A 23,299-nucleotide genomic window follows, 5' to 3' on the forward strand; every position below is an offset into this window, starting at 1 on the left:
TGCTTGTTCTACTTAGAATAAATCTCAGTTTATTCCTTCCCCTTCCCCTTTGCCATAAGGTCCATGACCCCACCTCTCTCACATCTCTCTTCCTATTTTCCTCTCACACTCCACCCCCAACAGCTCTGGCCTTCTCATTTTTCTTTGAACAGTCCTAGCTTGATTCCACTGCAGGATCATTATACTTGACCTAGAACACTCTCCTTCCTTCCTCTATAGCTTGAGTAAATATTCCTGCACATTGAGTTTGTCCCTTCTGTATTTTATTTTATTTTTTTTCCGCTCTGTATTTTATTTCTGTACATATCTTCTCCCATGCTAAAATAGATAAAGAGCTTCTTCTAGAAAATAAGAGGCATGGTGCATGACCACTATTGTTAAGAATCTTTTCTCATCAGTTCTTTTTAATTGCAGCACCCAAAGAACTTGAAACAAGGTTTTTCAGGGCTGTATAGTACTTCCTTTAGTTGAAAATTGGTTTTAGATAACTGAATAAATAGCAATTTTCAACATTAAGTTTATTTCCTATACTTGAATTTGATATATAGTAACATTTCTGAATTTATTAGTAACTGATGTGATTCTTACTTGAAAATTATAAAACTTGGTTTGTTTTTGCCCAGTGTACCTGTGGAAGATTTAAATCCAAGTTCTGGACACAAAGTCAATTTTTCTGTGAATGAAGATTGTGAAGTTGTTTCTCCTCTGACAAAGTCTTCTCATAGCCCATCTGTTGCGGACACAGTGAGAAAATTGATGTCTAACTTAAGGTAAAGCTATTTACTAACATATTTCCACATGCTTTGTTGAACTTTCTAAGCAGGGACAACTCTTAGTTGAGTGGTAACATTATTGAAAAAATTCAGTGGGATTATGTTTTGACATGTTTCCTAAGTACACTGATTTAGATATCACCATGGGTTACATGCTCCATGAAATAAAACAGTCTATTGTTTCATTACCAAGCAATATGGTGGATGTTAGTCTTATCCTAAATTCTTAATGACTTAGGCTGTTGTGGTTTGAGCTGTATGTACCCTGAAAAACATGCTCTTAAATCTCATCCATTCCAGTGGGTATAAACCCATTTTAAGTAGGATCTTTGGATGAGGTTTTATTTATGGTGTGACTTAACCCTATTACTGGAGTCTTTTATAAAGAGAATGAATGCAGAGAGAGAGAAAAGCCAGAGAAGCAAGAAGCTGCAATCAAAGAAACCTGTTAGAGAGAGGAGAGACCAGCACACACCGCATTTTGCCTTGTTATGTGTTGGAGGAGCCAAGGATCCTTGGCAGCTGGTCTTTGTGAAGCAAGTATCACCTTGATTATCCTTGACTTGAGCATCTTCTCAGCCTTAAACTGTAAGCTGATAAGATCCCATCATTTAAGTCAGCTCATTTCAGGCTACCTGCTTTCAGCAGCATGGGAAACCAAAACAGATTTTGATATGACGAGAGTGGGGTGCTGCTATTGCAAATACCAAATATGTGGAAATGGCTTGGGAATTTATTAATGGTTAGAGACTGGAAAAATGGTGAGCTATTTGATAAGAAAGGCCTAAATTGCTTTGGAGAGACTGTTGGTAGAAATATGGATGCTAAAGGTGCTTCCTATGAGGCCTTAGAAATGATGAATGTGTGATTGCAAACTCGAAGAAAGGTGACCCTTGTTTTTTTTTTTATTTTTTTTATTTTTTATTGACTTTGTAATAATATTACATTAAAAATATATATATATGAGGTCCCATTCAACCCCACCACCCCCACCCCACCTCTCCCCCCCCCCAGCAACACTCATTCCCATCATCATGACACATCCATTGCATTTGGTAAGTACATCTTTGGGCACCTCTGCACCTCATGGTCAATGGTCCACATCATGTTTTAAAGTGGTAGAGAACTTGGTAAAATTGATTCTTGATATCAGATGGAAAGCAGAATTTGAAAGTAATAAGCTCGGGTATTTAGTTGAGGAGATTTTCAAGCTAAATGTGGAAAGTGTGAAGTGTGGCCTGGCTTCTTGCAGCTTATAGTAAATGTGAGAGGAAAGGGATAAGCTGAGAACTGAACTCCTGGGCATAAAGAAACAAGGAATTGATGGTTTCGAAAATTCTGAGCTTTCATAAAGCAAGTCCCCAGAAAATAGTGTTGGATTTGAGGGTTTAACTGAACATGGATCCAGTCAGCCATTTCAGTGCAAGCCAGGACTGGAAGTACAATTGTCCAAGAAGGATCTATGGAAAATCCTACTGTCTGATGGCTTGAACCTCTGTGTACTACATGCAAAACTGACAAGTTTGTGTGTGTGTATGTGTGTGTGTGAGAGAGAGAGAGAGAGAGAGAGAGAGAGAGAGAGAGAGAGAGAGAGAGAGAGAGAGAGAGAGATCTATATGAATAGAACCATTGCCAACCTGGACTTAAAGGGACAGAAAAGGGATGACTGAAGGAAAAAGCACTTCCAGGTCTGAACCATGGAAGCTGAGGTATTGATGGATGACATTATTTTTGGCCAAGAGAGCAGGCCCACCCATATGTGTTGAAAGGTTGAGTCTGCCGTAGCACTTGGAGAGGGTAGACCTTCCACCCCATGTTCAGGAAAAGTGCTACCACCCCAGTTTTCTCAGATACCCTGGGAATTGTGGAGGGTCTGGTTATTACCCTAATGCTTGATGAGGGTGGAATTTCTTTGCCAACTCTGTTCTTCAGAAAATTTTGTCAGTCACTGATCAGAAAGTCAAAGTGACTGTCCTAAGAGAAAATACTCTTCCAGTTGAGGCATACTTGGCCCAAAGCCCATCATTCTATGGTCTGTGAACCCCAACAAAACCAACTGGTTATATTAATCCTGCCCCCTGATATGGAACTGATTTTAAAATACTCTTCACTAAACCAAATTCTTTGGCTTGGGCCCAAATGACTTCCCCTACTCACATCAGTCCCTCTTTGGAAAGTCCTTGAATCCTGGGCTTTTTCTCCTCCCTGCTTCCATCCTTTCAGAACTGGGCTGCTATTCAGTAAAAGAGCAACTTAGCAAGTCTAGTTTATCCACCTTCTGTACATTTCAAAGAAAAGGAAAGAACAACTGGAAACTCATGGCTGGTCCCTCCTGGAATATGTCCACTGCTAATTTTAATTTATATCTTTGTCTGTAATAAACTATAACAGTGAGTATAGCAGTTTGATATTGTTTATGAATTCCAAAAATATATATTGGATTATGTTTGTAAACTGGTCCACTCCTCTGGGCATATTAGATTATATTGGATTCAGAAGTTTCACTTTTACTTGATTAAATAATAATTAAGGCTTTGATTGGGCCATGTCAGTAGGATGTTGAGTCCCTACCCATTTGGTGGATGGGGACTCACAGAAAAACTGCACCACAGAAAAGAGAGGTTGGAGTTTTTGAGCTGGAAGCCCAGGAAATAGACACATGGAAGAGAGTAGAGCCACTGAGCCCAGAGAGAATCTTGCCCCTGGGAGAGAGACAGAGATGTTTGCCTGATAGTCTACAGCTGGCCTTGTGGAGAAAGCAGAGCAGCTGAGCCTGAAGAGAAAAGAGCCCCAGGAAGAGAGGAACCTGGGAAGCCTGAACCCTTGCAGATCTTGCAGCCATCTTGCTCCAACATGTGGCAACAGACTTTGGTGAGGAAAGTAACTTACATTTTATGGCCTGGTAACTGTAAGCTTCTACCCCAAATAAATACCCTTTAAAAAGCCAACAGATATCTGGTATTTTGCATCAGCACCCCTTTGGCTGACTAATACAGTGAGTATAACAACTTCACTGAGTTCCGAGGGTCTTTCTAATCACTGAACCTGAAGGTGATTTAGAGACCCTGTATTAAGCTTCTTGGGTTTCTCTCTTCCCAGGGCTCTCTTTCTCTCTGGTTTCAGCTGCTGTGCTCACTCCATAAGGCCAGCTGTAAGCTATCAGATGAATAGCTCTGTCTCTTTCCCCAGGGCTTCTGCTGTGACTAAGGAGCCATCGCTATTCCTCTGTGTTCTTTTGTGGGTTCACTTCCCGGGCTCTAGATCAAAACTCCCAACTCTGTCTTTTGCCAGGTCTTTTGTCTGTGAATCCCTGCCCAAGGGCCCAATCAAAGTCCTAATCATAATCAATTAAAAGTGATACCTCTGACAGACCAGTTTACAAACATAATCCAATAACTTTTTGAAATTCATAAACAATGCCAAACTGCTACAGACCCCAAACTTCAGTCCCAAACGTTTAAATTCTCCAGATAACCATATCCACAATGTTAACATTCTACACTCAACAAAATGGTAATACTCGGTTTCCCTCAATAAGTTCTGTATCTAAAACTACAGAAAGAGATCTTTTCAAAGTTCATAAAAATGTCCTGAGAGTCTTTGTAAGGGGAAAAAAATCCATGTTTTGATTTCCTAGGCTGCTTTAAAGCAGATACGATGAAATGGGTTGGCTTAAACAATGGGAATTTATTAGCTCAAGGTTTGAGACCAAATGTACAAATCAAAGCATCATGAAGATGATGTTTTCTTCCTGAAGACTGGCTTCTAGTGATCCTTGGCTTGCCACATGACAAGGCACACAGCAAGGCACATGGCAGCATCTGGTAATTTCTTCCTTCTCTTCCAGGTTTTGTTAATTGCAGCTTCTTGCTTCTGTGGCATTTCTCTCTCTCTCTATTCATTTCATTTATAAAGGACTCCAGTAGGAACAGATGCAGCTCAGTGTTTGAGTATCTGCTTTCCACATACGAGGTTCTGGATTCAATCCCCAGTACCTCCAGATAAAAGAAAAAGGACTCCAGTAATAGACTTAAGTCCTATCCTGAATGAGATAGGTTATACTCTAACTGAAATAGCCTCATCAATAAGTTAACACCCACAGGAGTGGATTAGATTTTAGAACATGTTTTCCATATTTTACCTTCTGGACCCCCAAAAAACATGTTCTTTCTATATGCAAAATATGTTCATTCCATCAAAATATTTCCAAAGCTGTAATCAATTCAGTAACAGTGCTTTGTAGAAAGTCTCATCAAACTCTAGCCTGGGAGTGGGACAGAGTAGGTCATACCTCAGTGTTGTACAGATATCATGAGATTGAAAAAGACCAGTAGCACAGTGATCTGGGTGGGTGTCATATTTCAAGTCCTCAGTTTTGAAGTCAGGTGACCTTAAATTGGAATCCTGGTATTTAACAGTTTCTGTGACTTGGGCAAGTTACTTGGTCACTAAGACATGGAAGTAGGCAATAAATTAGATATGTATGTGCCTGTACACATCTGAATAAATGTGTGAATATCATTAAAAATGCATGGGTATGACTACAAGTTTCCAGTGATTGGGATATTGCTGCAAGTGAGCCAGTACTTCTTGATAATAATAGCCAACACTTTTTAGCCTTCATTATATTTTAAGCATTCATTCAGGTCTTTGTTTATATTAGTTCCTTACTCCCACAAAATTTATGAGGTTTATGTTATTCTCATCCTTATTTTTTAGATGAGGAAACTGAAGCTTAGGGAAACTAAGTAACACTATGAAAGTCACATAGACAGTTGCGCAGCTACTAAAGTCAGGGCTGGGATTTAAGCCCAGGCTCCCTGATTTGGAATCCCATGTTCTTAACCACCAAAATCTATATATTTCTTTAGTCTCCACGCTAGCAAAAGCTGGAGAGACCTGTCTGAGCATGTTATAGCAGAATTTGGATGCACAGATAACTTAGCTTCTTTTCCAGTTAAATAAACTTTCCTTTTCAGGTTCACCATTTTCCTTATTTTTATGTGGCTAATTTTTGTTCTACTTCTTAGTGTAACATTTCTATTAATTTTAATTAGTTACATGTGATTGATAAAGAATAATCTTATTGAGTGTACTAAGACTTTAAAGTACATCTACTCTCATTATTAGTCACTAAGAGCAAATTCAAATTTCCCAGAAACCATTTCCCTAATAAGCACATGGAATCTTAAGTGCTTGAAATCATTATATTATTATCAGTTTAGGACTCTGAAAATTGAATGTACTAATATATCAGCTCTTTTTTATGCCACCTTGAATTTTTTGTGGTGGTGATTTTTCACTCAGTGGCAAAAGAATTGTGTAGAACACAAGGCTTTAACAAAAAAAAATATGCTCCTCATTTTACCAGTTTTCTCTTTTGCCTTAGCAACAAGTAATATGTTTTCTCACATTTCACCAGTGAAAACAAATTTCTTATATTCATTATAATGTTTTTCTTCCTATATTGCACTATATTATTATATCTGTTGCACATGTTATTCCTTGTGCTTATTGGACTTTAAATTCTTGAAGGCATAAGGAAGGGTTGTGGCTGGCTGTGTGTAATATGAAGGGCACACTGTTCTTTATATTCAGAATTGTTAGCTATATTTACCTTGGTAATTACATGGTAAAGAGATGAAAGATCTTATAAATGTTTAGATTATTCCCTCTACTTTGTGTACTTTGGACATTACAGAGCCCTTATCCCTTTTTACATTGCCAAGGGAGGGTCAGGCCACGTCTGTTTAGTTAATGTTAATTGAATAAATTAATTGAAAAGGTACTTTTTACTGTCCATTTTAATTACCTGATTATGTTCAGTTTAGCATCTTCCCCTCTTAATACTATTTTTTTGTTTTATGTGCATTTATTTATTTACTCCCTAAATATAGTAACTTCATTAAAAATAGATTGGGTTTCTCAAACTGTATCTAAAATATGTTAGTAGACATTGAAAGAATACTTTAAATTGAAAGAGATTAATGTAAAAAGCAGTGAGTAGTATTGCTGAATGTTGTGTAATATTTTCACATACTGTGTTAAGTAAAAGGGTAAGTAAGCTAAACCTGTATCTGGACTATTAAACTTTTTCAGATGGTCCTAAATATTGGAGTATTGTCAAATTTAAATCACTTTCGATAATGAAAATAAAATAGTAATAAATATTTATTAAGAATTATCCCTAATTTAATCCACTTATATCTTACAACAACCCTATAAATAGATATTCTTATTATCCCCAGAAAACTGAGGCCCATAGAAGTTAAATAGTTTATCCAACATTACATCAGTCTAAATAGTAGAACGAGGATTTGAACCCTGGAAGTCTGGCATCCCAGTCCATGCTCTTAACCACCTATGTAATAGCTTGTTTCAGTTTATTATTGTATATGGAAACTTCGTAGTAAGGCAAACTTCTTTTATTTCAGCTCTACAAGTAAGTGCTTTGTGTTTTCTTACATTAAAAAAAACACAAAAATAATCTTTGAAAGGAAAGTCATTTTTTAAAAAATTATTGCGGTAGCATATAAACAACAAAAAAATCTCCCATTTTTAGCTACTTTCATGTGTACAATTCAGTAATATTAATCACATTCAAAGTAGTGTGCTCCCATCACAACCATACATTACCAAAAATTTTTATCACCGCAAACAGAATCTCTATACCCATCAAGCAGTAACTCCCTATTCCCTCCCCACATCACCTTTGGTAAAGTGTAATCCACTGTCTATCCATGCATTTACATATTCTAGTTATTTCATATAAATATCATGTTATATTTGTCCTTTTATTTTACTTCATTATTATCTTTTTTTTAAAAGATACATAGATGAAACAAAATGTTACATTAAAAAATATAAGAGGTTCCCATATACTCCACTCCCCACACCCCCCCATTTGTCCTTTTTTGTCTGATTTATTTCACACAGTCTTTTGTCTTTAAGGTTCATCAATGTTGTTGCATGTAGCAGTAATATTCTTTTATTTACAGTTGAATAATATTCATTGCGTGTGTGTAAATACACACAGACATGCACCTCATATGTTTATGCATTCATCTCTTAATGGACACTTGTGCTGCTTCTGCCTTTTAACTATTGTGAATAATGTTGCTATGAGCATTAGTTTATAAACATATGCTCGAATCCTTGCTTTCAATTCTTTTGGGTAGATACCTTGAAATAGAATTTCTGAATCATATGGTAATTCCATATTTAACTTTCTGAGGAATGACCAAACAAAAAGAAAGTAAGCTTTTTTCAGGTTGTTGCCAGTTGATGAAGCAAAAGAAAAAGTCACAAAAATAAACATACTATTAATTGAGGTCTTTCAGAAACCATTAGCTGATTCCTGGTTTTAGAAAGCAGAACCATGCCATTTCCATTTCATCCTAGTCTTTCCCTTTCACTGGATTGAAGAAGGAAGTTTGGTTCTATCTCAAATTGGAAGCTTTCTTTTCTCTTTTCATAGTACTGCACTAACTGATTAGGTGACTATGTAAAAAGAACAGCTGGATGACCACATACCTCTATGTACTCTTGCCCCATCTGGCAAGTAAGTGATTTGTCTCAGTGAAAAATACCTGTTGAGAAAGAAATATGACTATAGAGTAGAAAGGAAATCGTCCATATCTAGAATTTTCCAAATCTTGGCCATCATTTATAGAGAAAGTGCTTATTTAGTGTTTTAGCTCACCTCACTGAATCTATAAACACTTCCAATTCAAACTTGCAACTATGGACATGGACTCTATAGGAATTCAGTTTAAAGGGACATAATAGTCAAGGGCCTACAACCTGGATGCCGGTAATAGCTCTGGAAGATGTTTAGGATATTCACTTCTTGAATTATTCAGTAGAGAGACAATATTAAACAAAGACAAAATCCTGATTTTATTTTCAAACCAGGATATAGAGTAGTGACTAAATGCTCGAATGGAAGGGCTATTCCTAGGCAAGTTAAGAGTTCCATTGAAACTGGTTGGGATTCCCCCCAAAAGCACAGTATCTACTTGATTCAATGGATACAGTGAGTGCACACTGGTTTATCCCTATAGTTTTGCCCTGAGTGCTTCCTGTTCACCTCCTTGAAAGGCCCTTTATGAATTAGAGGATCTAATCTAGAGGCCTTTTCATTTGTGTTTGGAAATTGCAAGGAGCTGAATAATTTGTCTTTACTCTAATTAGTCTTGTGGGACAGGATCCCCAAGGGAGAAACCATTTATCAGTAATTCTAAGGAAAGTACACTAAAAGGCTCAATACTTGAGGTCTTTGAGAGAGAGAGACAAAGGACACAGTAAACCTGCTTTGGCCTAATGGTTGGCATGGGGTCTTTAAGAATCAGGAGAACACATTTAAAATAGAACTAACTCCTCAATAGAAGAGTTGCCTTGAGAATTACATGTAATTCAGAACATAAAGCAAATACCAGTGCTTGGCACATTTCCAGCATTTTATAAAGGGTAGTTGAATCTGACCCAGAAGGCTCATGCCACGGGAAAATACTCAATTCCCTAATGTATATGAATGTATTGAGTTCCTAGCATGGAGGCACAATGGCAAGCTGTAGGTGCCATGAGGTAAAGACTCTATTTTAGTAGGGGTTGAAGGAATACCTGTAGAATTAATGAAATTGGGTTTATTGAGAAAATAGAAAATGGTAAAAAGCTACTGCAATTTCAACAACACCTTTACATGAAACTACGTTTAATTTTAAAATAGTATTTATCTGCCTATCCCTCTGTACTGTCTATCTATATCTATCTATCTATCTATCTATCTATCTATCTTTCTATCTATATCTATCTATCTATCTCTGTCTTTTTGGAAATGAAAATGTGGAACATTCAGATTAGAGAAATGTCTGGTATAAATTTTGAAATACAAATTCCACAGATTGAGAATAATCTAAACTAAGCTAAGACTTGTTCTCTCTTCATCTGCCCCTTCACCCTCTCCCACTCCCCACCAAATGCCACCCCTTCCTAATTGTTTTTCTAGGAGTAGATTCTTAAGGGATTGCTGATTTCCTCCAAATCTAAACACAAAAGAATGTATGACTTCCACGGAAGGAACCAATGCTCAGCAAGGTTTCAACTCCGTGGTGGGGGATGGGGAGTTTGGTGTAGGGAGAAATAAGTGGTTTGTGTAAAAGACCCCTCACTACTTTTGCCCCACCAAACCAGCCATAAGATTGACCACAGGCCTTCATTCCCAGGGACTCCAGTTGCAACTTTTCTTTCTGTACCTTCTGATTTTTGCTCATCTCATAAACCTGGAAGCCCCTTTCTCCCCAATCTTCCAGTCCTCTCATCTTATTAGACAGGCAAATAATTCCAAGATCTGTGGGAGGGTGGGGAAGAGAAGAAAGGTGATTAAAATTTTTGATATTTGTGCAATGCTGAGAATTTTTAAGATTTTGGTTTGAAACTTCTTGAAACTCTATCAAATATTAATACAGATAAAATACTGTAATAAACTGAAAATACTAGGAATATAACTGTATAAGAAACACCTGTGTTATCTTTGGTGTACTACATTATTTTACAATGGAAAAATTTTTGAAGTCACTTGGAGAATATGAGGTTCATGAAATATTTCAACTCGAAAGCACTCTGTATACTTTTAAGATGTGGTAGTTATAAATATCTAGATTTTATATTCCTCCAGTTATGAAATATGTGTCATTTAAGTGATTAATCCTAGAGAAAGTTGTCATAGTAGAGGGGTGATCCACTGCTGTCTTTGGGCAAAATAAAGCACTGGTAAGAGCAGTGGCCACTGCTGTTTAAAGAGTAGGATATGTGAATAATTTCTCAGAGTAGTCATGGAGGAACTGATAAAAGGAGTTACTCTGGAGCATAAGCTCTTTGATTTTCTTCAGAAAAAAAGTCAGTAAACTCGTAGCTAGCCAGTTTCCCCCCAGTGAATGTTGCAATGGCTGAGTTCTCTGCAGAGGGCTTCTCCACAGAAGAACACCCAACTAGGTTCAGGGTTTCCCTGGACTTCTTGCTATGGATTGCTGGAACTTGTGAGCCCATGCTTTCTTGTTTTTTACTTAAACTTTTTATTTTGAAATTTATGCATTTATATCCAGTTATAAGGAATCATTCAGAGAAATCCCATGTATCTTTTACCCAGTTTCTCCCAATTGTAACATCTTGTAAAACTGTAGAACAGTATCACAACAGGATATTGACATTGATAACAGTCAAGAAACAGAACATTTCCACCACAAAGATTTGCCTTTTGCCCCTTTATAGCTATACCCCATGCTGTCCTCCCAGTCTAAGCTTTCTATTTATTTCTATTACAAAGTATTTGGGAGCATGAGTGTTGATCTTTGTCAGGTTGTTTAATACTCAGGAGATGGCATCAGTTCTGACAGGTAAATGCCATGGCTTTTGTCCCAGAATAACCCCATTTCTGTTGTGCTTATATTCCTAGGGAGATTCTTCTGTATTTTTTTCCTGAGTATCAGCTACCATCAGAATTTGGCTATACATCTCTGGAGCAACTTGTGGCAAGTTGTGAGGTAAACTGACTTTTCTGGAACTCTGAGGGAATGACAATAGCACAGATTTAATCTTCAGTGAAGAAAAATGAAAGTGTTATTGTTAAGAGGACCTAGAATGGCTTAAGTGAGTGACGATGGGGATCTTTGTACCAAATGGATGACTCAGAATATAGATGCATTTGATACCATTGTGGCCAAGGTTTACATAAACTTTTCAGAGATCAGACGAAACTGAATGTAGTCCCTGACTTCCCTTCCCTCACCAAAAACAAAACTTCTATTTCTTAGATATACCACTTTTGATACATTTCCTTTTATGAGGCCCTGAAGTGAGGAGTTGGTAGATCACTTTAGGTGCCCAGAGTACTAGTCTTCTAAGAATCTTTAAAACTTGACTGGGAAAGGTGAAGAAAATTGTATTTACTGAATCTTTTTTCAAGGACAATACTGTATGTGATTGGAAGAAAAACGTTGATCAACCGTCGGGGGGCAGGGCTGTAACAAAGCTGAGTGAGGTGGGCGGGCCTGAGGCCAAGAGAGCTGCTCATAATGGTGGAGAAGAGCCTGTCATGATGGCAGGAGCCCAGGACTGATCCTTCTTTGCCCCCGTGCTCGGTGTTTCCTGTGGAAATGAGGGATAAACATGCAAAGAGCAAAGAGTGAAAAGAGCATGCAAAGAGTGAAAAGAGCACGAAATTATTAACCTGACAGAGGTGCCATATTCCTCAGTCTGATCTGAGGTGAATGCTTATATTTTCTAATCAGTAATCATGGCTCCTGCTTTTTCACCTCATCCCTTCTCTCCAGTCTCACTCTACTACTTAAATGGGACGGCTCTTGTCAAGATTCCCGTGACCTCTATGTTGACATATCTTGTTGATAGTTCTTAATCTGACCTCTCAGAAGTCTTCAACACAAACGACTGCTTTCTGCTTCTTGAAGGACTTTCTCTGTGTTGTGTTCATGATACCCCTCTTCTCAACTTCCTGTTTCTTTCCCTTCTTTCTCTGTCTTCTTTGCTGTCAACTCCTTTTCTGTTTGGCTGCTAAATGATGGCAGGTCTAAGTACTTGCTGCTGGACCACTCTCTTCTATTTAGTGATGTTTCTAGGAGACCTCATCTGGGCTGTGTCTTTGAACACTATCCCATATGCCAACTACACCCAGTCTGTTTCTCTGGCGTTGCTGTCCCACAAATTCAGATTCCAGCTGCCTTTTTGACATCATCTCTCCTTGAATGTTTAGTATTTTACCATTTAATTTTCCTTCTCCCACCCCTTATTTTCATCTGTGGATTAAAAAAAAACAAAAAACATGTTGTATGTATTTGTGTAAACTGCCTTAATCATTTCTGGAATGCAGTATGGTAAAATTTAGTTAATTAATTTAATTAAACCCTGGCTTAAAAGACCTGCAGGACTAATGTTGGCTAGTTCTAGGCTATTGGTGCTTTCCTATACTAGATACTTACATGCTATAACTATGTTGTAGACAGCTCATTTTCTAAAAGTTAACAACCTGTTTATTATCCTTACAAAAACAGTTGGAGCAATGCCCAGAGCAGACAAACAAAAATCTGAAAATGTGTTCCAACCAGGTAAGCTGCTTTTCAGTGTAGTCATTTATATTCCAAATGATCCTGTGTTCCAAAGGAGAAATAATATATATTTCCAAATGTTAGGTTTGGAAGGGAATCAAATTTGCATTCATTTATCAAGACTTAGAATAATGTGTTGCATATCAGGTGTCATAAAGCAATATCTTTTTGATTTTTAAAATGCAAATACTTCTCTCATATAAAGCTTATGAAATGCTTAGAGTAAGGCTATATTATGAACAGGAAACATTTAGATTCAGAATGTTTAAATCTTTAATAAATAGAGTCACTGAATCCTTGAGACACTGGACTAAACCAAAAATTATTTGTAGATTAAAATCTCACATTATTTCAGATAATTTGATACATCTGGTTTGTTTTTTGTTTTTGTTTTTGCATCCTAGCAACAGTCTTTTAAGTTTATAAATTTTCAATTATAAAAGTAATCATAAGGTATTTAATGTTAATATAAGAAAGTAAAAGTAATTTAAAAAAACATCCATGGTCCCAAGCCATCCCGAGATCACCACTATTAATATTTTGGAGTATTTCATTACAATGGTATTGTCCCCCTTTCTCCCTTTGTATAGATTTTTTTAGCAGTCATAAAATAATACTGTATATTTGGTTCTTAAAGATTTCCTAGGAAAAAAAGCATCCATTGTGTCCTTCAGTCTTACTAGAGAAACATCTATATCAAATCATATGCCCTCAACTCGCTTATCTCACACTCAAGGGAACTGAGGTTAGAAGATAAGAACTTGGTCAAGCTGATAGAGGGAATTAGTGTTGGAGCCAGGACAGCCACTGAGGTTCATAGACTCATTATAGAGCCTAGTACTCTTCATGGCACCAGGATGGATAATAAGATATTAGATCTTTGTTGATACTTTCCCCACATTTTCTCAAACCTCCATCATTAACGCACATACTAGCATCTTTTTCCATATGATTACTGTCATCTTCTGGAAAATTACCAAAATAACATACAAATTTATAATGACTGGAAGGTGAATTGCACCCCCTGGAGTTGTGCAAAGCACAACTTACACAACTGTAATCAGGGGCAATGCCTCATATCTTTTGTAATTAATGGAGTAATTTGAATGTTTGTTGTATAGTTGAAATAGAATGGTGAAGGAAATGTTCAAAAGACACATCACTAGGCAAACTTGGGATGAAAACTAGAACCTAAACCATAGTGTTTCTTCCAAAGGCTGTATGACCAAGTATACAAATTATAGGGTGCGCCTAAATTTATAAACACTTGCTGATATGTTTGCCTCTGATGTTTCTGACTGAGTGCCTATTGGACTGTATAAGCAACTGGAAATGAAGGAGTTGTATGTCTTAGTTTCCCATCACTGTTCAACTGAAAAGTGCATTTATTTGTCTTCTGAAAAATGCTTTATTGGAAAAGCATTTATTGAATGGTCTCAGCTTTAAGACCTTATCTGTCAGCATTTCCTAACTGGAATAAAAGACAAAGTTTACTTTGAATGTATTTTTGACCCTTTTCTAGCACTAATAGTATTTTCATCAATTAATGATGTTGATGTAAATTCATTAGTATAAAATTAATGTAAACCAATGCAAAGCTGAATTGAAATTCATCTTGGATTGATAACCATTGGAAAAAGGCATTAAATGAGGTTTTTTATATATGTTACTTCATTTAACTCTCACAACTTTGGGAGGTAGTTCCACTATCTCTGTTTTAGTAATGAAGAAATGGAAAGTCAGAAAGATTATATTGCCATGACATACTGCAAGTAAGTAGCAGATTCAGAATTGGAATCCAGATTTGTCTCACTCACTCCAAAGCTCTTTGCACTACACAGTGGTCTTCCATCTTATTCTTATCCAGACATTAATGATTCATTCTTGTCATAGTGTTTGCACATATTCCTTGCAAGAGGTGTACTACAGCTTCTCAGCCTGTTGGTGTAGAATTATTTTTTACTGTTAGAGCTCTTCAGATTACTTGATAAGAGTATGCAGGAGAGATAGTGACAGTGGAATCTTTATGTGGGCTGTGTATGTGGAAAGTGGGTACTGTTCTTCAGGAATTATCCTAACTGAAAGTCTGTGGTAGCCCTTGAAGAAATGCTAGAAAGGCTCCTGAATCTTCTACAGATCTTTACTGTCTAGGGAACACTACTTCCAGCCATATACTATAAAACTTGAAAATATGCTAAGAGCTTGTACACATACTGTCATAACCTTTTCTAAAAGATAGTTTTTACTTTTTTCTTTTTTTAAATAAAATTTGACTGAGGTGTATCATTCATACATGAACACACATAAACAATAAGTGTATAGTAAAAGTTGTGAACTTACAAAAAAGCATGCATATCATCCTAGAGGGTTCCTACATATTACCCCCACACACTCCAACACCTCGCATTGTTGTGAAACAATTGTTACAAACTATGAAATAGCATCATCAAAATATTGCTATTAATTATAGCCCATATCTTACATTTGGTACATTTTCCCCAACCAACCAACTATTAATACCTTGTATTATTATTATACATTTGTTATAGTTCACGAGAGAACATTCTTATATTTGTCCTGTTAACCACCGTCCAGCTTCCACAGCTGGATTCCCTGTGTTTTGCAGCCCCATGTTTTGTACAGTCCATTCAGAGTGTACACTAAGTGGCTCTCATTTCCATCACAGAGTTGTGCTGTCATCATCTCAGTCAATTTTAGAATGTTTCATTACTCCAGAAGGAAAAATTCCATTTTCCTTTATTCCTCCCCTATAATTGTCTCTTAAAATTGATATAATATCTTCTTTGCCATTGCTGCAAAAATATTTATTGTTAGTTATCATCCATAAGTTACTTAGCTGTAATTTTCCTGTATATCACCATATTCTTAACACTTTGTAAAAGAAGAACATTCTTATATTTATACTATTAGCCACAATCTTCATTCACCATGAAGTCACTGTTACACACTAGATTATTGTGGTTGAAAGGGGTAGTCTGTAGACTTAACTGTCAGCTAAAAGGAAACTAAAGAATAAACTAAAAGATAGTTTCTCAATGTCTACACCATAAGTAATGGAGCTAGGATATTGTATCTTGGAGGCCAGACCAAATAAGATAAGTGCTTTGTTGTTGTTGTTGTTTTTTCCAATGTTTCATCTTTTTTTTTAAAAAAAGATACATAGATCACACAAAATATTACATTAAAAAATATAAGAGGTTCCCTTATTCCCCACTTCCCATCCTACCCCCCTTCTCCCACATCAACAACCTCTTTCATCAGTGTGGCACATTCATTGCTTTTGATGAATATGTTTTAGAGGACTGCTGCTCTGCATGAACTATAATTTACATTGTATTTTACACTGTCCCCAGACCATTCAGTGGGTTATGGCAGGATATTTATAATGTCCTGCATCTGTCCCTGCAATATCATTCAGAACAACTGCAAGTCTCCAAAATGCCCATGTATCATACCTCCTCTTCTCTCTCCCTGCCCTCAGTGACTCCCATGGCCACTGTCTCCACATCAGTGACACAATTTTATTTGGTGTGAACAGTCTTAGCATAGATGAAGAGTAGAATCCTCTTAATGTTCAGGGCTTGGAGACTTCAAAAAACCAAAGCAAGATAAATAGTCAAGAGACTGTAAGTTACTCTTGGAACTGAGATGTTGCAGCAAAACAAAGACCCTTTGGAATCACAACATTCCTAACAGTGGAACTGCCTTACTCCTAAGGATGTTCTGAATGGTTGGTAGCTTTTGATATATGGTTTTTCCTGAAATCTGTGTAGAAGAAAATATATTTAACTTGCTTTAAGGTGTGTATTTTAATAACTTAAAACACAAGAGGGTCCTAAATAAATTATAGACTTCTCTAGTCACTCTATAAGTTTCCTAGGGATGCCATAACAAAATACCACAAACAGGGTGGCTTAAGACTGCAGTATTATATTCTCTCATAGTTTTGGAGGTGGAAGTCTAAATTCAAGGTGTCTCAGGGCCATACTCACTCCATGGGCTCTGGTGGAAAACCCTTCCTTGCCTCTTCCAGCTTCTGGTGGCTCTTTGTGGCAGCATAACTTTAATCTCTGCCTTCATCTTCACTTGCTCCTCTCCCCTTCCTGTGTCTTAATCTCCCTTTCCTTTCTCTTGTGAAGGAGCTAGTTATTGGAATTAGAGGTCACACTAAATCCAGCATGATTTCATCTCATGATCCTTAACTAATCAAATCTGCAAAGACCTTGTTTCCAAATAAGATCACATTCACAGGTACTGGATGTTAGTACTTGAATGCCGGAGCCGGCGGGGGCAAGTCCAGGGACCTGTGGGAAGAAGCGGGGTGGGGCAGGAGTTGAGAGAAGAATGGAGGCAAAACAGGGTTCTGATCAAGCCTCGTTTTGGGGGAGTAAAACGCGGGGATATATAGAGAGGGAAGGGAACGTATACATAGGTGATAGGCTGGTCTTGTGGGTGGCAGACGTCCAAGGAAGGGATTGGCCGACAGTTGGCACCGGGTCTGCGGAGTTTCACGCCTTGCACATGCGTATTGCTGTGGTCACCTGAGTAGTGGCAGGAGGGGAAGAACAAAGAAGCAGGGAGGAGAAGAATAAGGAAATGACAGGGCAGATTTGTGAACTCCGTCATGTAGTTGGAGGCTGTAAACAGACCTCACAGCGGGTGGCTCCCCACACTTGAACATCTTGTGGGGAGGCACAGAGCAACGCACTACTTACCCAACCTCATTAGCATTTATGTAAACATTATATCATATTATCAAAATGATTCATGACAACTTGATGGTCCTGCATCATCTGAATCCAACCACCACATTTAATTCTTTTCTCTAACAAGTCGTCTCCCCTATCCAAAATGGACCTCCCAGAGTTCCTCAAATCTGCCTACGCTGGCCTGCTTCTGGACCTTTGTTCATGCAGTCTTACAAAATACCCTTTTATCCCCTTACTCAGCCTACAAGTGGCCTCTTGAAATCCTGTCCATCCTATACAGAGCCTGGTCAATGCTACATGAAGCCCTTCTCACTCTCTCCATGTAAAATTAATCTTGGCATCTCTATGTTACAAGAGAACTTTAAAACTTTTAGCATTTATTAAATTTTCTGCCATGTATTACATTGGTTTCTTGTATTTTATTTGCTCTCCAACTAGATTATGGGCTCCATAGTTAGGAATATTCCTTTATCAATTTTTGTATCCCTATGAATTCCTCTGGGCCTTAATATTTGTGCATTGAATCAAAGTTGCTAGCTTCTGCTCTTGTGCCTGCCCACATAAAGACACACATGCACACCCCTGTTTGTATGGTACAAAATCTACAGACCTTGCTGTTCGTTCTTTATACTCTGTAAACTTGTTAGAATTTTGGCACTCCAAAGCTTCTCATCTCTGATTTTTATAATTCAAGGCAGAAAATTAAAATCTCCATTAACTATACATTCTTTCAAATCCTAATTCCACAATTCCATTCTGAATTAATGGAGTTTGGAAAGATTTCCATTTTTGATCTGTCACAAATACCTTTATAAGAGTAGGTTTAAACAGCAGAACTAAGCCTCTCATCTTGTTACAGTTCTCTCTTTCCCTTAATTAAAATGTTAATGCAAGTATAAGTCCTTTTTCATTGAGCTTTAAAAGTTGTCAAAATTGCTGCCTTTTAAAGAAACCCCCTGAAGATGTTAGCCTGAGAAAGAAAGGCTAACCAGGAAACTAGCAGGTAGTGTTTAAAGGAAATATATTTTACTAGTTACGAAATGGTGCACTTTGAGAGAATGTGACTTTCAATGTAGTGTGCTAGATAAACATTCTTAGTATCATACTATATTAACAATGTTTTTTAATTAAAATAATTGAATTTTGAAGCAATTTTAGATTCAAGGAAGTTCCAAAAATAGTAGGGATCTTGTATCCCTATCACCCAAATGCTCTTAGTTTTTACAGCTTACATAATTATAGTATGATATAAAGAAAGCATAGAGTAAAATTGGTAAAATGCACATGTTCAGTTCTACCATTTTATCACATATGCATATTTGTGTAATTACTGCTAAAATCAAAACAAAAAACACTCTTCAACACAAAGATCTTCCTCGTGCTACCCTTTTATAGTAACTCTCACCCTCTACCCACATACACCTTACTCCTGGCAACCATGAATCTGTTCACCATTTCCATCATTATGTTGTTTCAAGAGAAGGTCAACCACCACACCAGGGAGCCAAGAGTGCCTACAACTGCAAGCAGGAGAATTGCATCCAATATCCATGTGGAATCTAAGCCCCCTCTCGATATAGAGGTGGAGTGGACATAACCACCCTTGGGTCCACAGGATGGAGGAATAGAGTATGGATTAGAATAGACTTACTGGTATTCTATCATGAAACTATTGTGATTAGTAATGGAAGAAATTGTAGCATTGATGTGGAGAAAGTGGTCACAGTAGCTGCTGAGGGTAGGAAGAGGGAAGAAGAGATATGTTGTGGGGGCACTTTTAGGACTTGGAGTTTGTTCTGGGTGGTACTGCAGGGACAGATGCTGGACATTGTATGTCCTGCCATGGCCCACTGGGTGGACTGGGGGAGAGTGTAAATTACAATGTAAACCATTACCCATATGGTGCAGCAGTGCTCCAAAATGTATTCACCAAATGCAATGAATATGCCACAATGATGAAAGAGGTTGTTGATGTGGGAGGAGTGGGGTGAGGGGGATGGGGGGCATATGGGAACCTCATATTTTTTTAATGTAACATTAAAATAAAATAAAGGAAAAAATAAAAAATAAAATAATCATTAAACTGTAAAAAAAAAAAGAATAAAGGAAAATTTGAAGTTGAAAAATAAAATAAAAATTGTGTGTCCTATTGAGATAGACTTTTTTTCATTCAGCACAATGCCCTTGAGATCCATTCAAGTATATCAATAATGCGTTCCTTTTTATTGCTGGTGGACAGTACTGTTTTTTCCCAATGTTCTTTGAAGTATTTTAGAATGGTTTGATTTCTTCTTAATTTTATCTGTTTGGGTTGGTTTTATTTTTGTTATTATTCATTAAAAAAGTGTTTCCTGGCAATTATTCAGGATAATAAAAAAGTTGTAAAATTCTAGAGCTCTGAAATTAAGAGGCTCTTGGCATCCAAGGTATCTGTGACCTGTCTTCCTTATTCCAGAGGAGTTGAATTATTTGCCGTACTCCACCACCAAGGCCTAGGAGCTGTCACTCCCTGGGTGTGACTAAAGCCTCCATAGGAAACATCTGAGAAGCTTCCTATAGGAAGTGGGTGTTACCTCAACTGTAAGTCATCAACTTCCTGTAGGCCGAATTGAGGAGGTTCAAAAGTAGATTCCCCCTACAGAGTAATATTGTAATATTTTTGCAGCAATGGCAGAGAAGACACTATATCAATTCTAAGGGTCAAGAAGAGAGGAAGAGTGTGTTTTTGAACTAATGAAAATGTTCGAAAATGACTGAGGTGATGTCAGCACAACTCTGTGATGAAATTGAGAGCCACTGAGCGTATGCTTTGGATAGAATGTACAAGGCATAGGACCATATAACATAGTGAACCCTTTGGTGGATGATGGACTGTGGTTAAGAGTACAAATATGAGGATGTTCTCTCATGAACTATAACAAACATACAATACTAATACATGGTGTTAAGAATAGGGTGGTTTGTGGGAAAAATGCGCCAAATGAAAGATATGAGCTGTAATTAGCAGTGCTATTTTGACGAAGTTCTTTCATCATTTGTAAAAAAATGTTCCACAAAAATGAAAGTGATGGTGAGGTGACATATGGGAGTCCTGTATGGTACGCATGATTGTTTTGTAAACTCACAACTTCTCTAATTAATAGCAACAACAACAAAAAAGTAGATTTCCCTTTAAGAACTCAGAATGTAGCCTGGATTTCACTGATTTCCCCCTAGATTTGAATCCACCTTGCTGTGAATCTGCATATCTGTTCTCCTAACTCCCCACTATTTAGTGCTAATTCTGTGCCAGGTCTTGGAAATACAGCAAGACCAAATTCTTGCTCACATGGACTTTACATTCTAGAGGGGGAAAAAGATGAAAAACACATAAATCACATAATGATAAAAAATAAATATGTATATAACTATGTAATGAGATGTGCCATAAAATAATTATGCAAGACCAGCGTGTGTATTGGGGAAGAGGGAGGCTATTTCAGATTATATGGGCTAGGAATATCTAGAGAGGTGTTGCCGCGACAGAGATCTGAGGCAAAGAGAGCTTTGTGCAGATTTGGGTGATAAGCTCACCAAGCAGAGAAGGCAGCAAATGCAAAGGGCCTGGGCAGAAATGGCCTTGGTGTATTCCTCAAAGACCAGCGAGTCTAGAGTTGAATAAGGCCTAGAACTAAGGAGATAATGGCAGAGCCAGTTCAAAAATTCAGTCTCTTAATTCTTGGAGTATCATTCATGCTTCTAGGTAGTTTAAGACTAAAGATTGACGATTTCTTTATTTGGCAAACTATATACCCTACAATAGTCTCACTTTTATAGACTACATTATTTATTATACGGAGTCAGTGTTTGCCACTATCAAGTACTATTTGGGTCCCTCCTCCCACATACTCCCAAAATTACACTAAGAGCATAAATAATTGGAGGGCAAGCATTGATATAAATCCAAGTCAAGCACTGTAAGTCAGAGTTTTAATGTTCTTTATTTTAAAGGAGAATCAGCAACCTCCTCTAAACTCTCACAATATTTCTGGCTTGCTTTGGGGTCACAAAACACTTTCTCTTGTAGGATGTAATATATGCACCCTTGCACTATCTCCTTCTGTAGACTAAAAGCTCCTTGAAGGCAAAGACTGTAATTCATTTATCGTTAACCTATAGTTAAATTCCATGCCTTGAATTTAGGAAGTACCTAGTGAATACTTATTAAACAGAGCTGCTTATGTGTAAGATATTTTGTTTGTTTCCCTGAAAGATTTCATAGAAAGGAGAAATTTATTAAGTCAGTACAGTGAGCAAAATCTGGGAAGGACCTGCTCACTTTAATGAGTATGCTGAAGGTAGTGGATGGGGTGGGCACAGAAGGCAAATGAAACCCCTTTACAATTTTTCTGGTTGCTCAGTCACATTAGAACACAGAAGCCTCCTTATGACACAAACATGCAAATTCTTATAATGGTGAATTTGCCCTGAATCTCTTTTCTCAGAAATCTCCTGACCCTTTGGAAATGTTGATACAAGTAGTTTGTGTCATTTTGAGATGGAAGCATTTGTCGTCTCTATTGCCTCTTTCTAATATTGGTTTGCCCCAGGCACAGCATGAGCTCTTGGACAGGAATCAGAAACCTTGATTTAGCAAGAATTATGTGCCCAACTGTCCATATTCTCTACATCAAGATGAGGAACCTGTGGAAGGTGACAGGAATAGGGCTTTCTCTTATGGTAGCCTCTGTACTTTCCAGATGCTCAAGACTTGAATTACAGATAATGCTACATCATCTGCCAGTAAAAACCATACCTACTGGTACTCTGGAGAGAGGGTCACAGGCATCTGCCTCCTTTATGCTCTAATTTGGTATCGCTTGTGAGAGAATAAATTCAACCTCTATTGGATTCATTCCTCACTCCAAAGTAAAAGCCTTCGATTCTACCTTGGTGTCTCTCTCTCTCTTCCTCTCTTTCTTGTATTATAGTTACTGGAATATTGTACATTTTAGTCCTCTCTCTTTCCCTGTCATCAAATTGTAATTTCCTTCAGGGTATTAACATGTCTTAAACTTATACAACAGATTTGTCACTTGGTATGTATGAGGAGAATTGGGAAATGAAATTGCATTATGATTCTAAGAGGGAAAAGTAATATTTTTAAAAAAATTGATTGAAACTGCTTTTAAAAACATTCCCAGATCCAGAATGTTTATATGGTCCAATATGAAAAAAGACTAAAAAGAAAAATGCAGTCAATTACCTTTGATGCAAATAGAAAAGAAGCGGTTTGCAAAATTTATCTGGGGCAATGTGAAGAAAAGAGAAAAAGTATTGAAGATAAACTGAAGAATCTTCGTGTAAAACTAACTCTAGTGCTACAGAAGTTTCAGCTGGTGAGTGATGAAATTTTCTTTGAGTAGTAATAGGAGAGAAAACTCAGCTGCCTTCTAGCCTAACATCAACATTTACTTATTAACCTTGGACAAGTCACTTAACCTAGCCTTTACTCTCCATATAAGGATATTGGAATAATAAAATAAATGAACTTTTGAAGTATATATAAGAATATTTTAAATCTTTTATTCTTTTTTATCTTAAATCAGATTCTTTGTGCTGTTGGCATAGTATTTTCATAATAATGGTTTTATTTGTGTTTCTATCTACAATACCATTTCTAGTTTATTCATTGCTG

General features: G+C 37.2%; 1 protein-coding gene across 1 annotated transcript in view; it reads left to right on the forward strand.

Annotated features, from left to right (window-relative positions):
• The window catches only part of MORC1 (MORC family CW-type zinc finger 1), a 178,590-nt gene that overhangs the window by 152,854 nt on the left and 2,437 nt on the right, over nt 1-23,299 (forward strand). Inside the window, exons 22-25 of the mRNA XM_058296459.1 lie at nt 624-770; nt 11,227-11,314; nt 12,839-12,892; nt 22,806-23,000. Of these exons, the coding sequence (XP_058152442.1) occupies nt 624-770; nt 11,227-11,314; nt 12,839-12,892; nt 22,806-23,000 (484 nt within the window). The remainder of the gene's footprint in view (nt 1-623; nt 771-11,226; nt 11,315-12,838; nt 12,893-22,805; nt 23,001-23,299) is intronic.

Source organism: Dasypus novemcinctus, chromosome 4 (genome assembly GCF_030445035.2).
Source record: "Dasypus novemcinctus isolate mDasNov1 chromosome 4, mDasNov1.1.hap2, whole genome shotgun sequence".
Classification (NCBI taxonomy): Eukaryota; Metazoa; Chordata; class Mammalia; order Cingulata; family Dasypodidae; genus Dasypus; species Dasypus novemcinctus.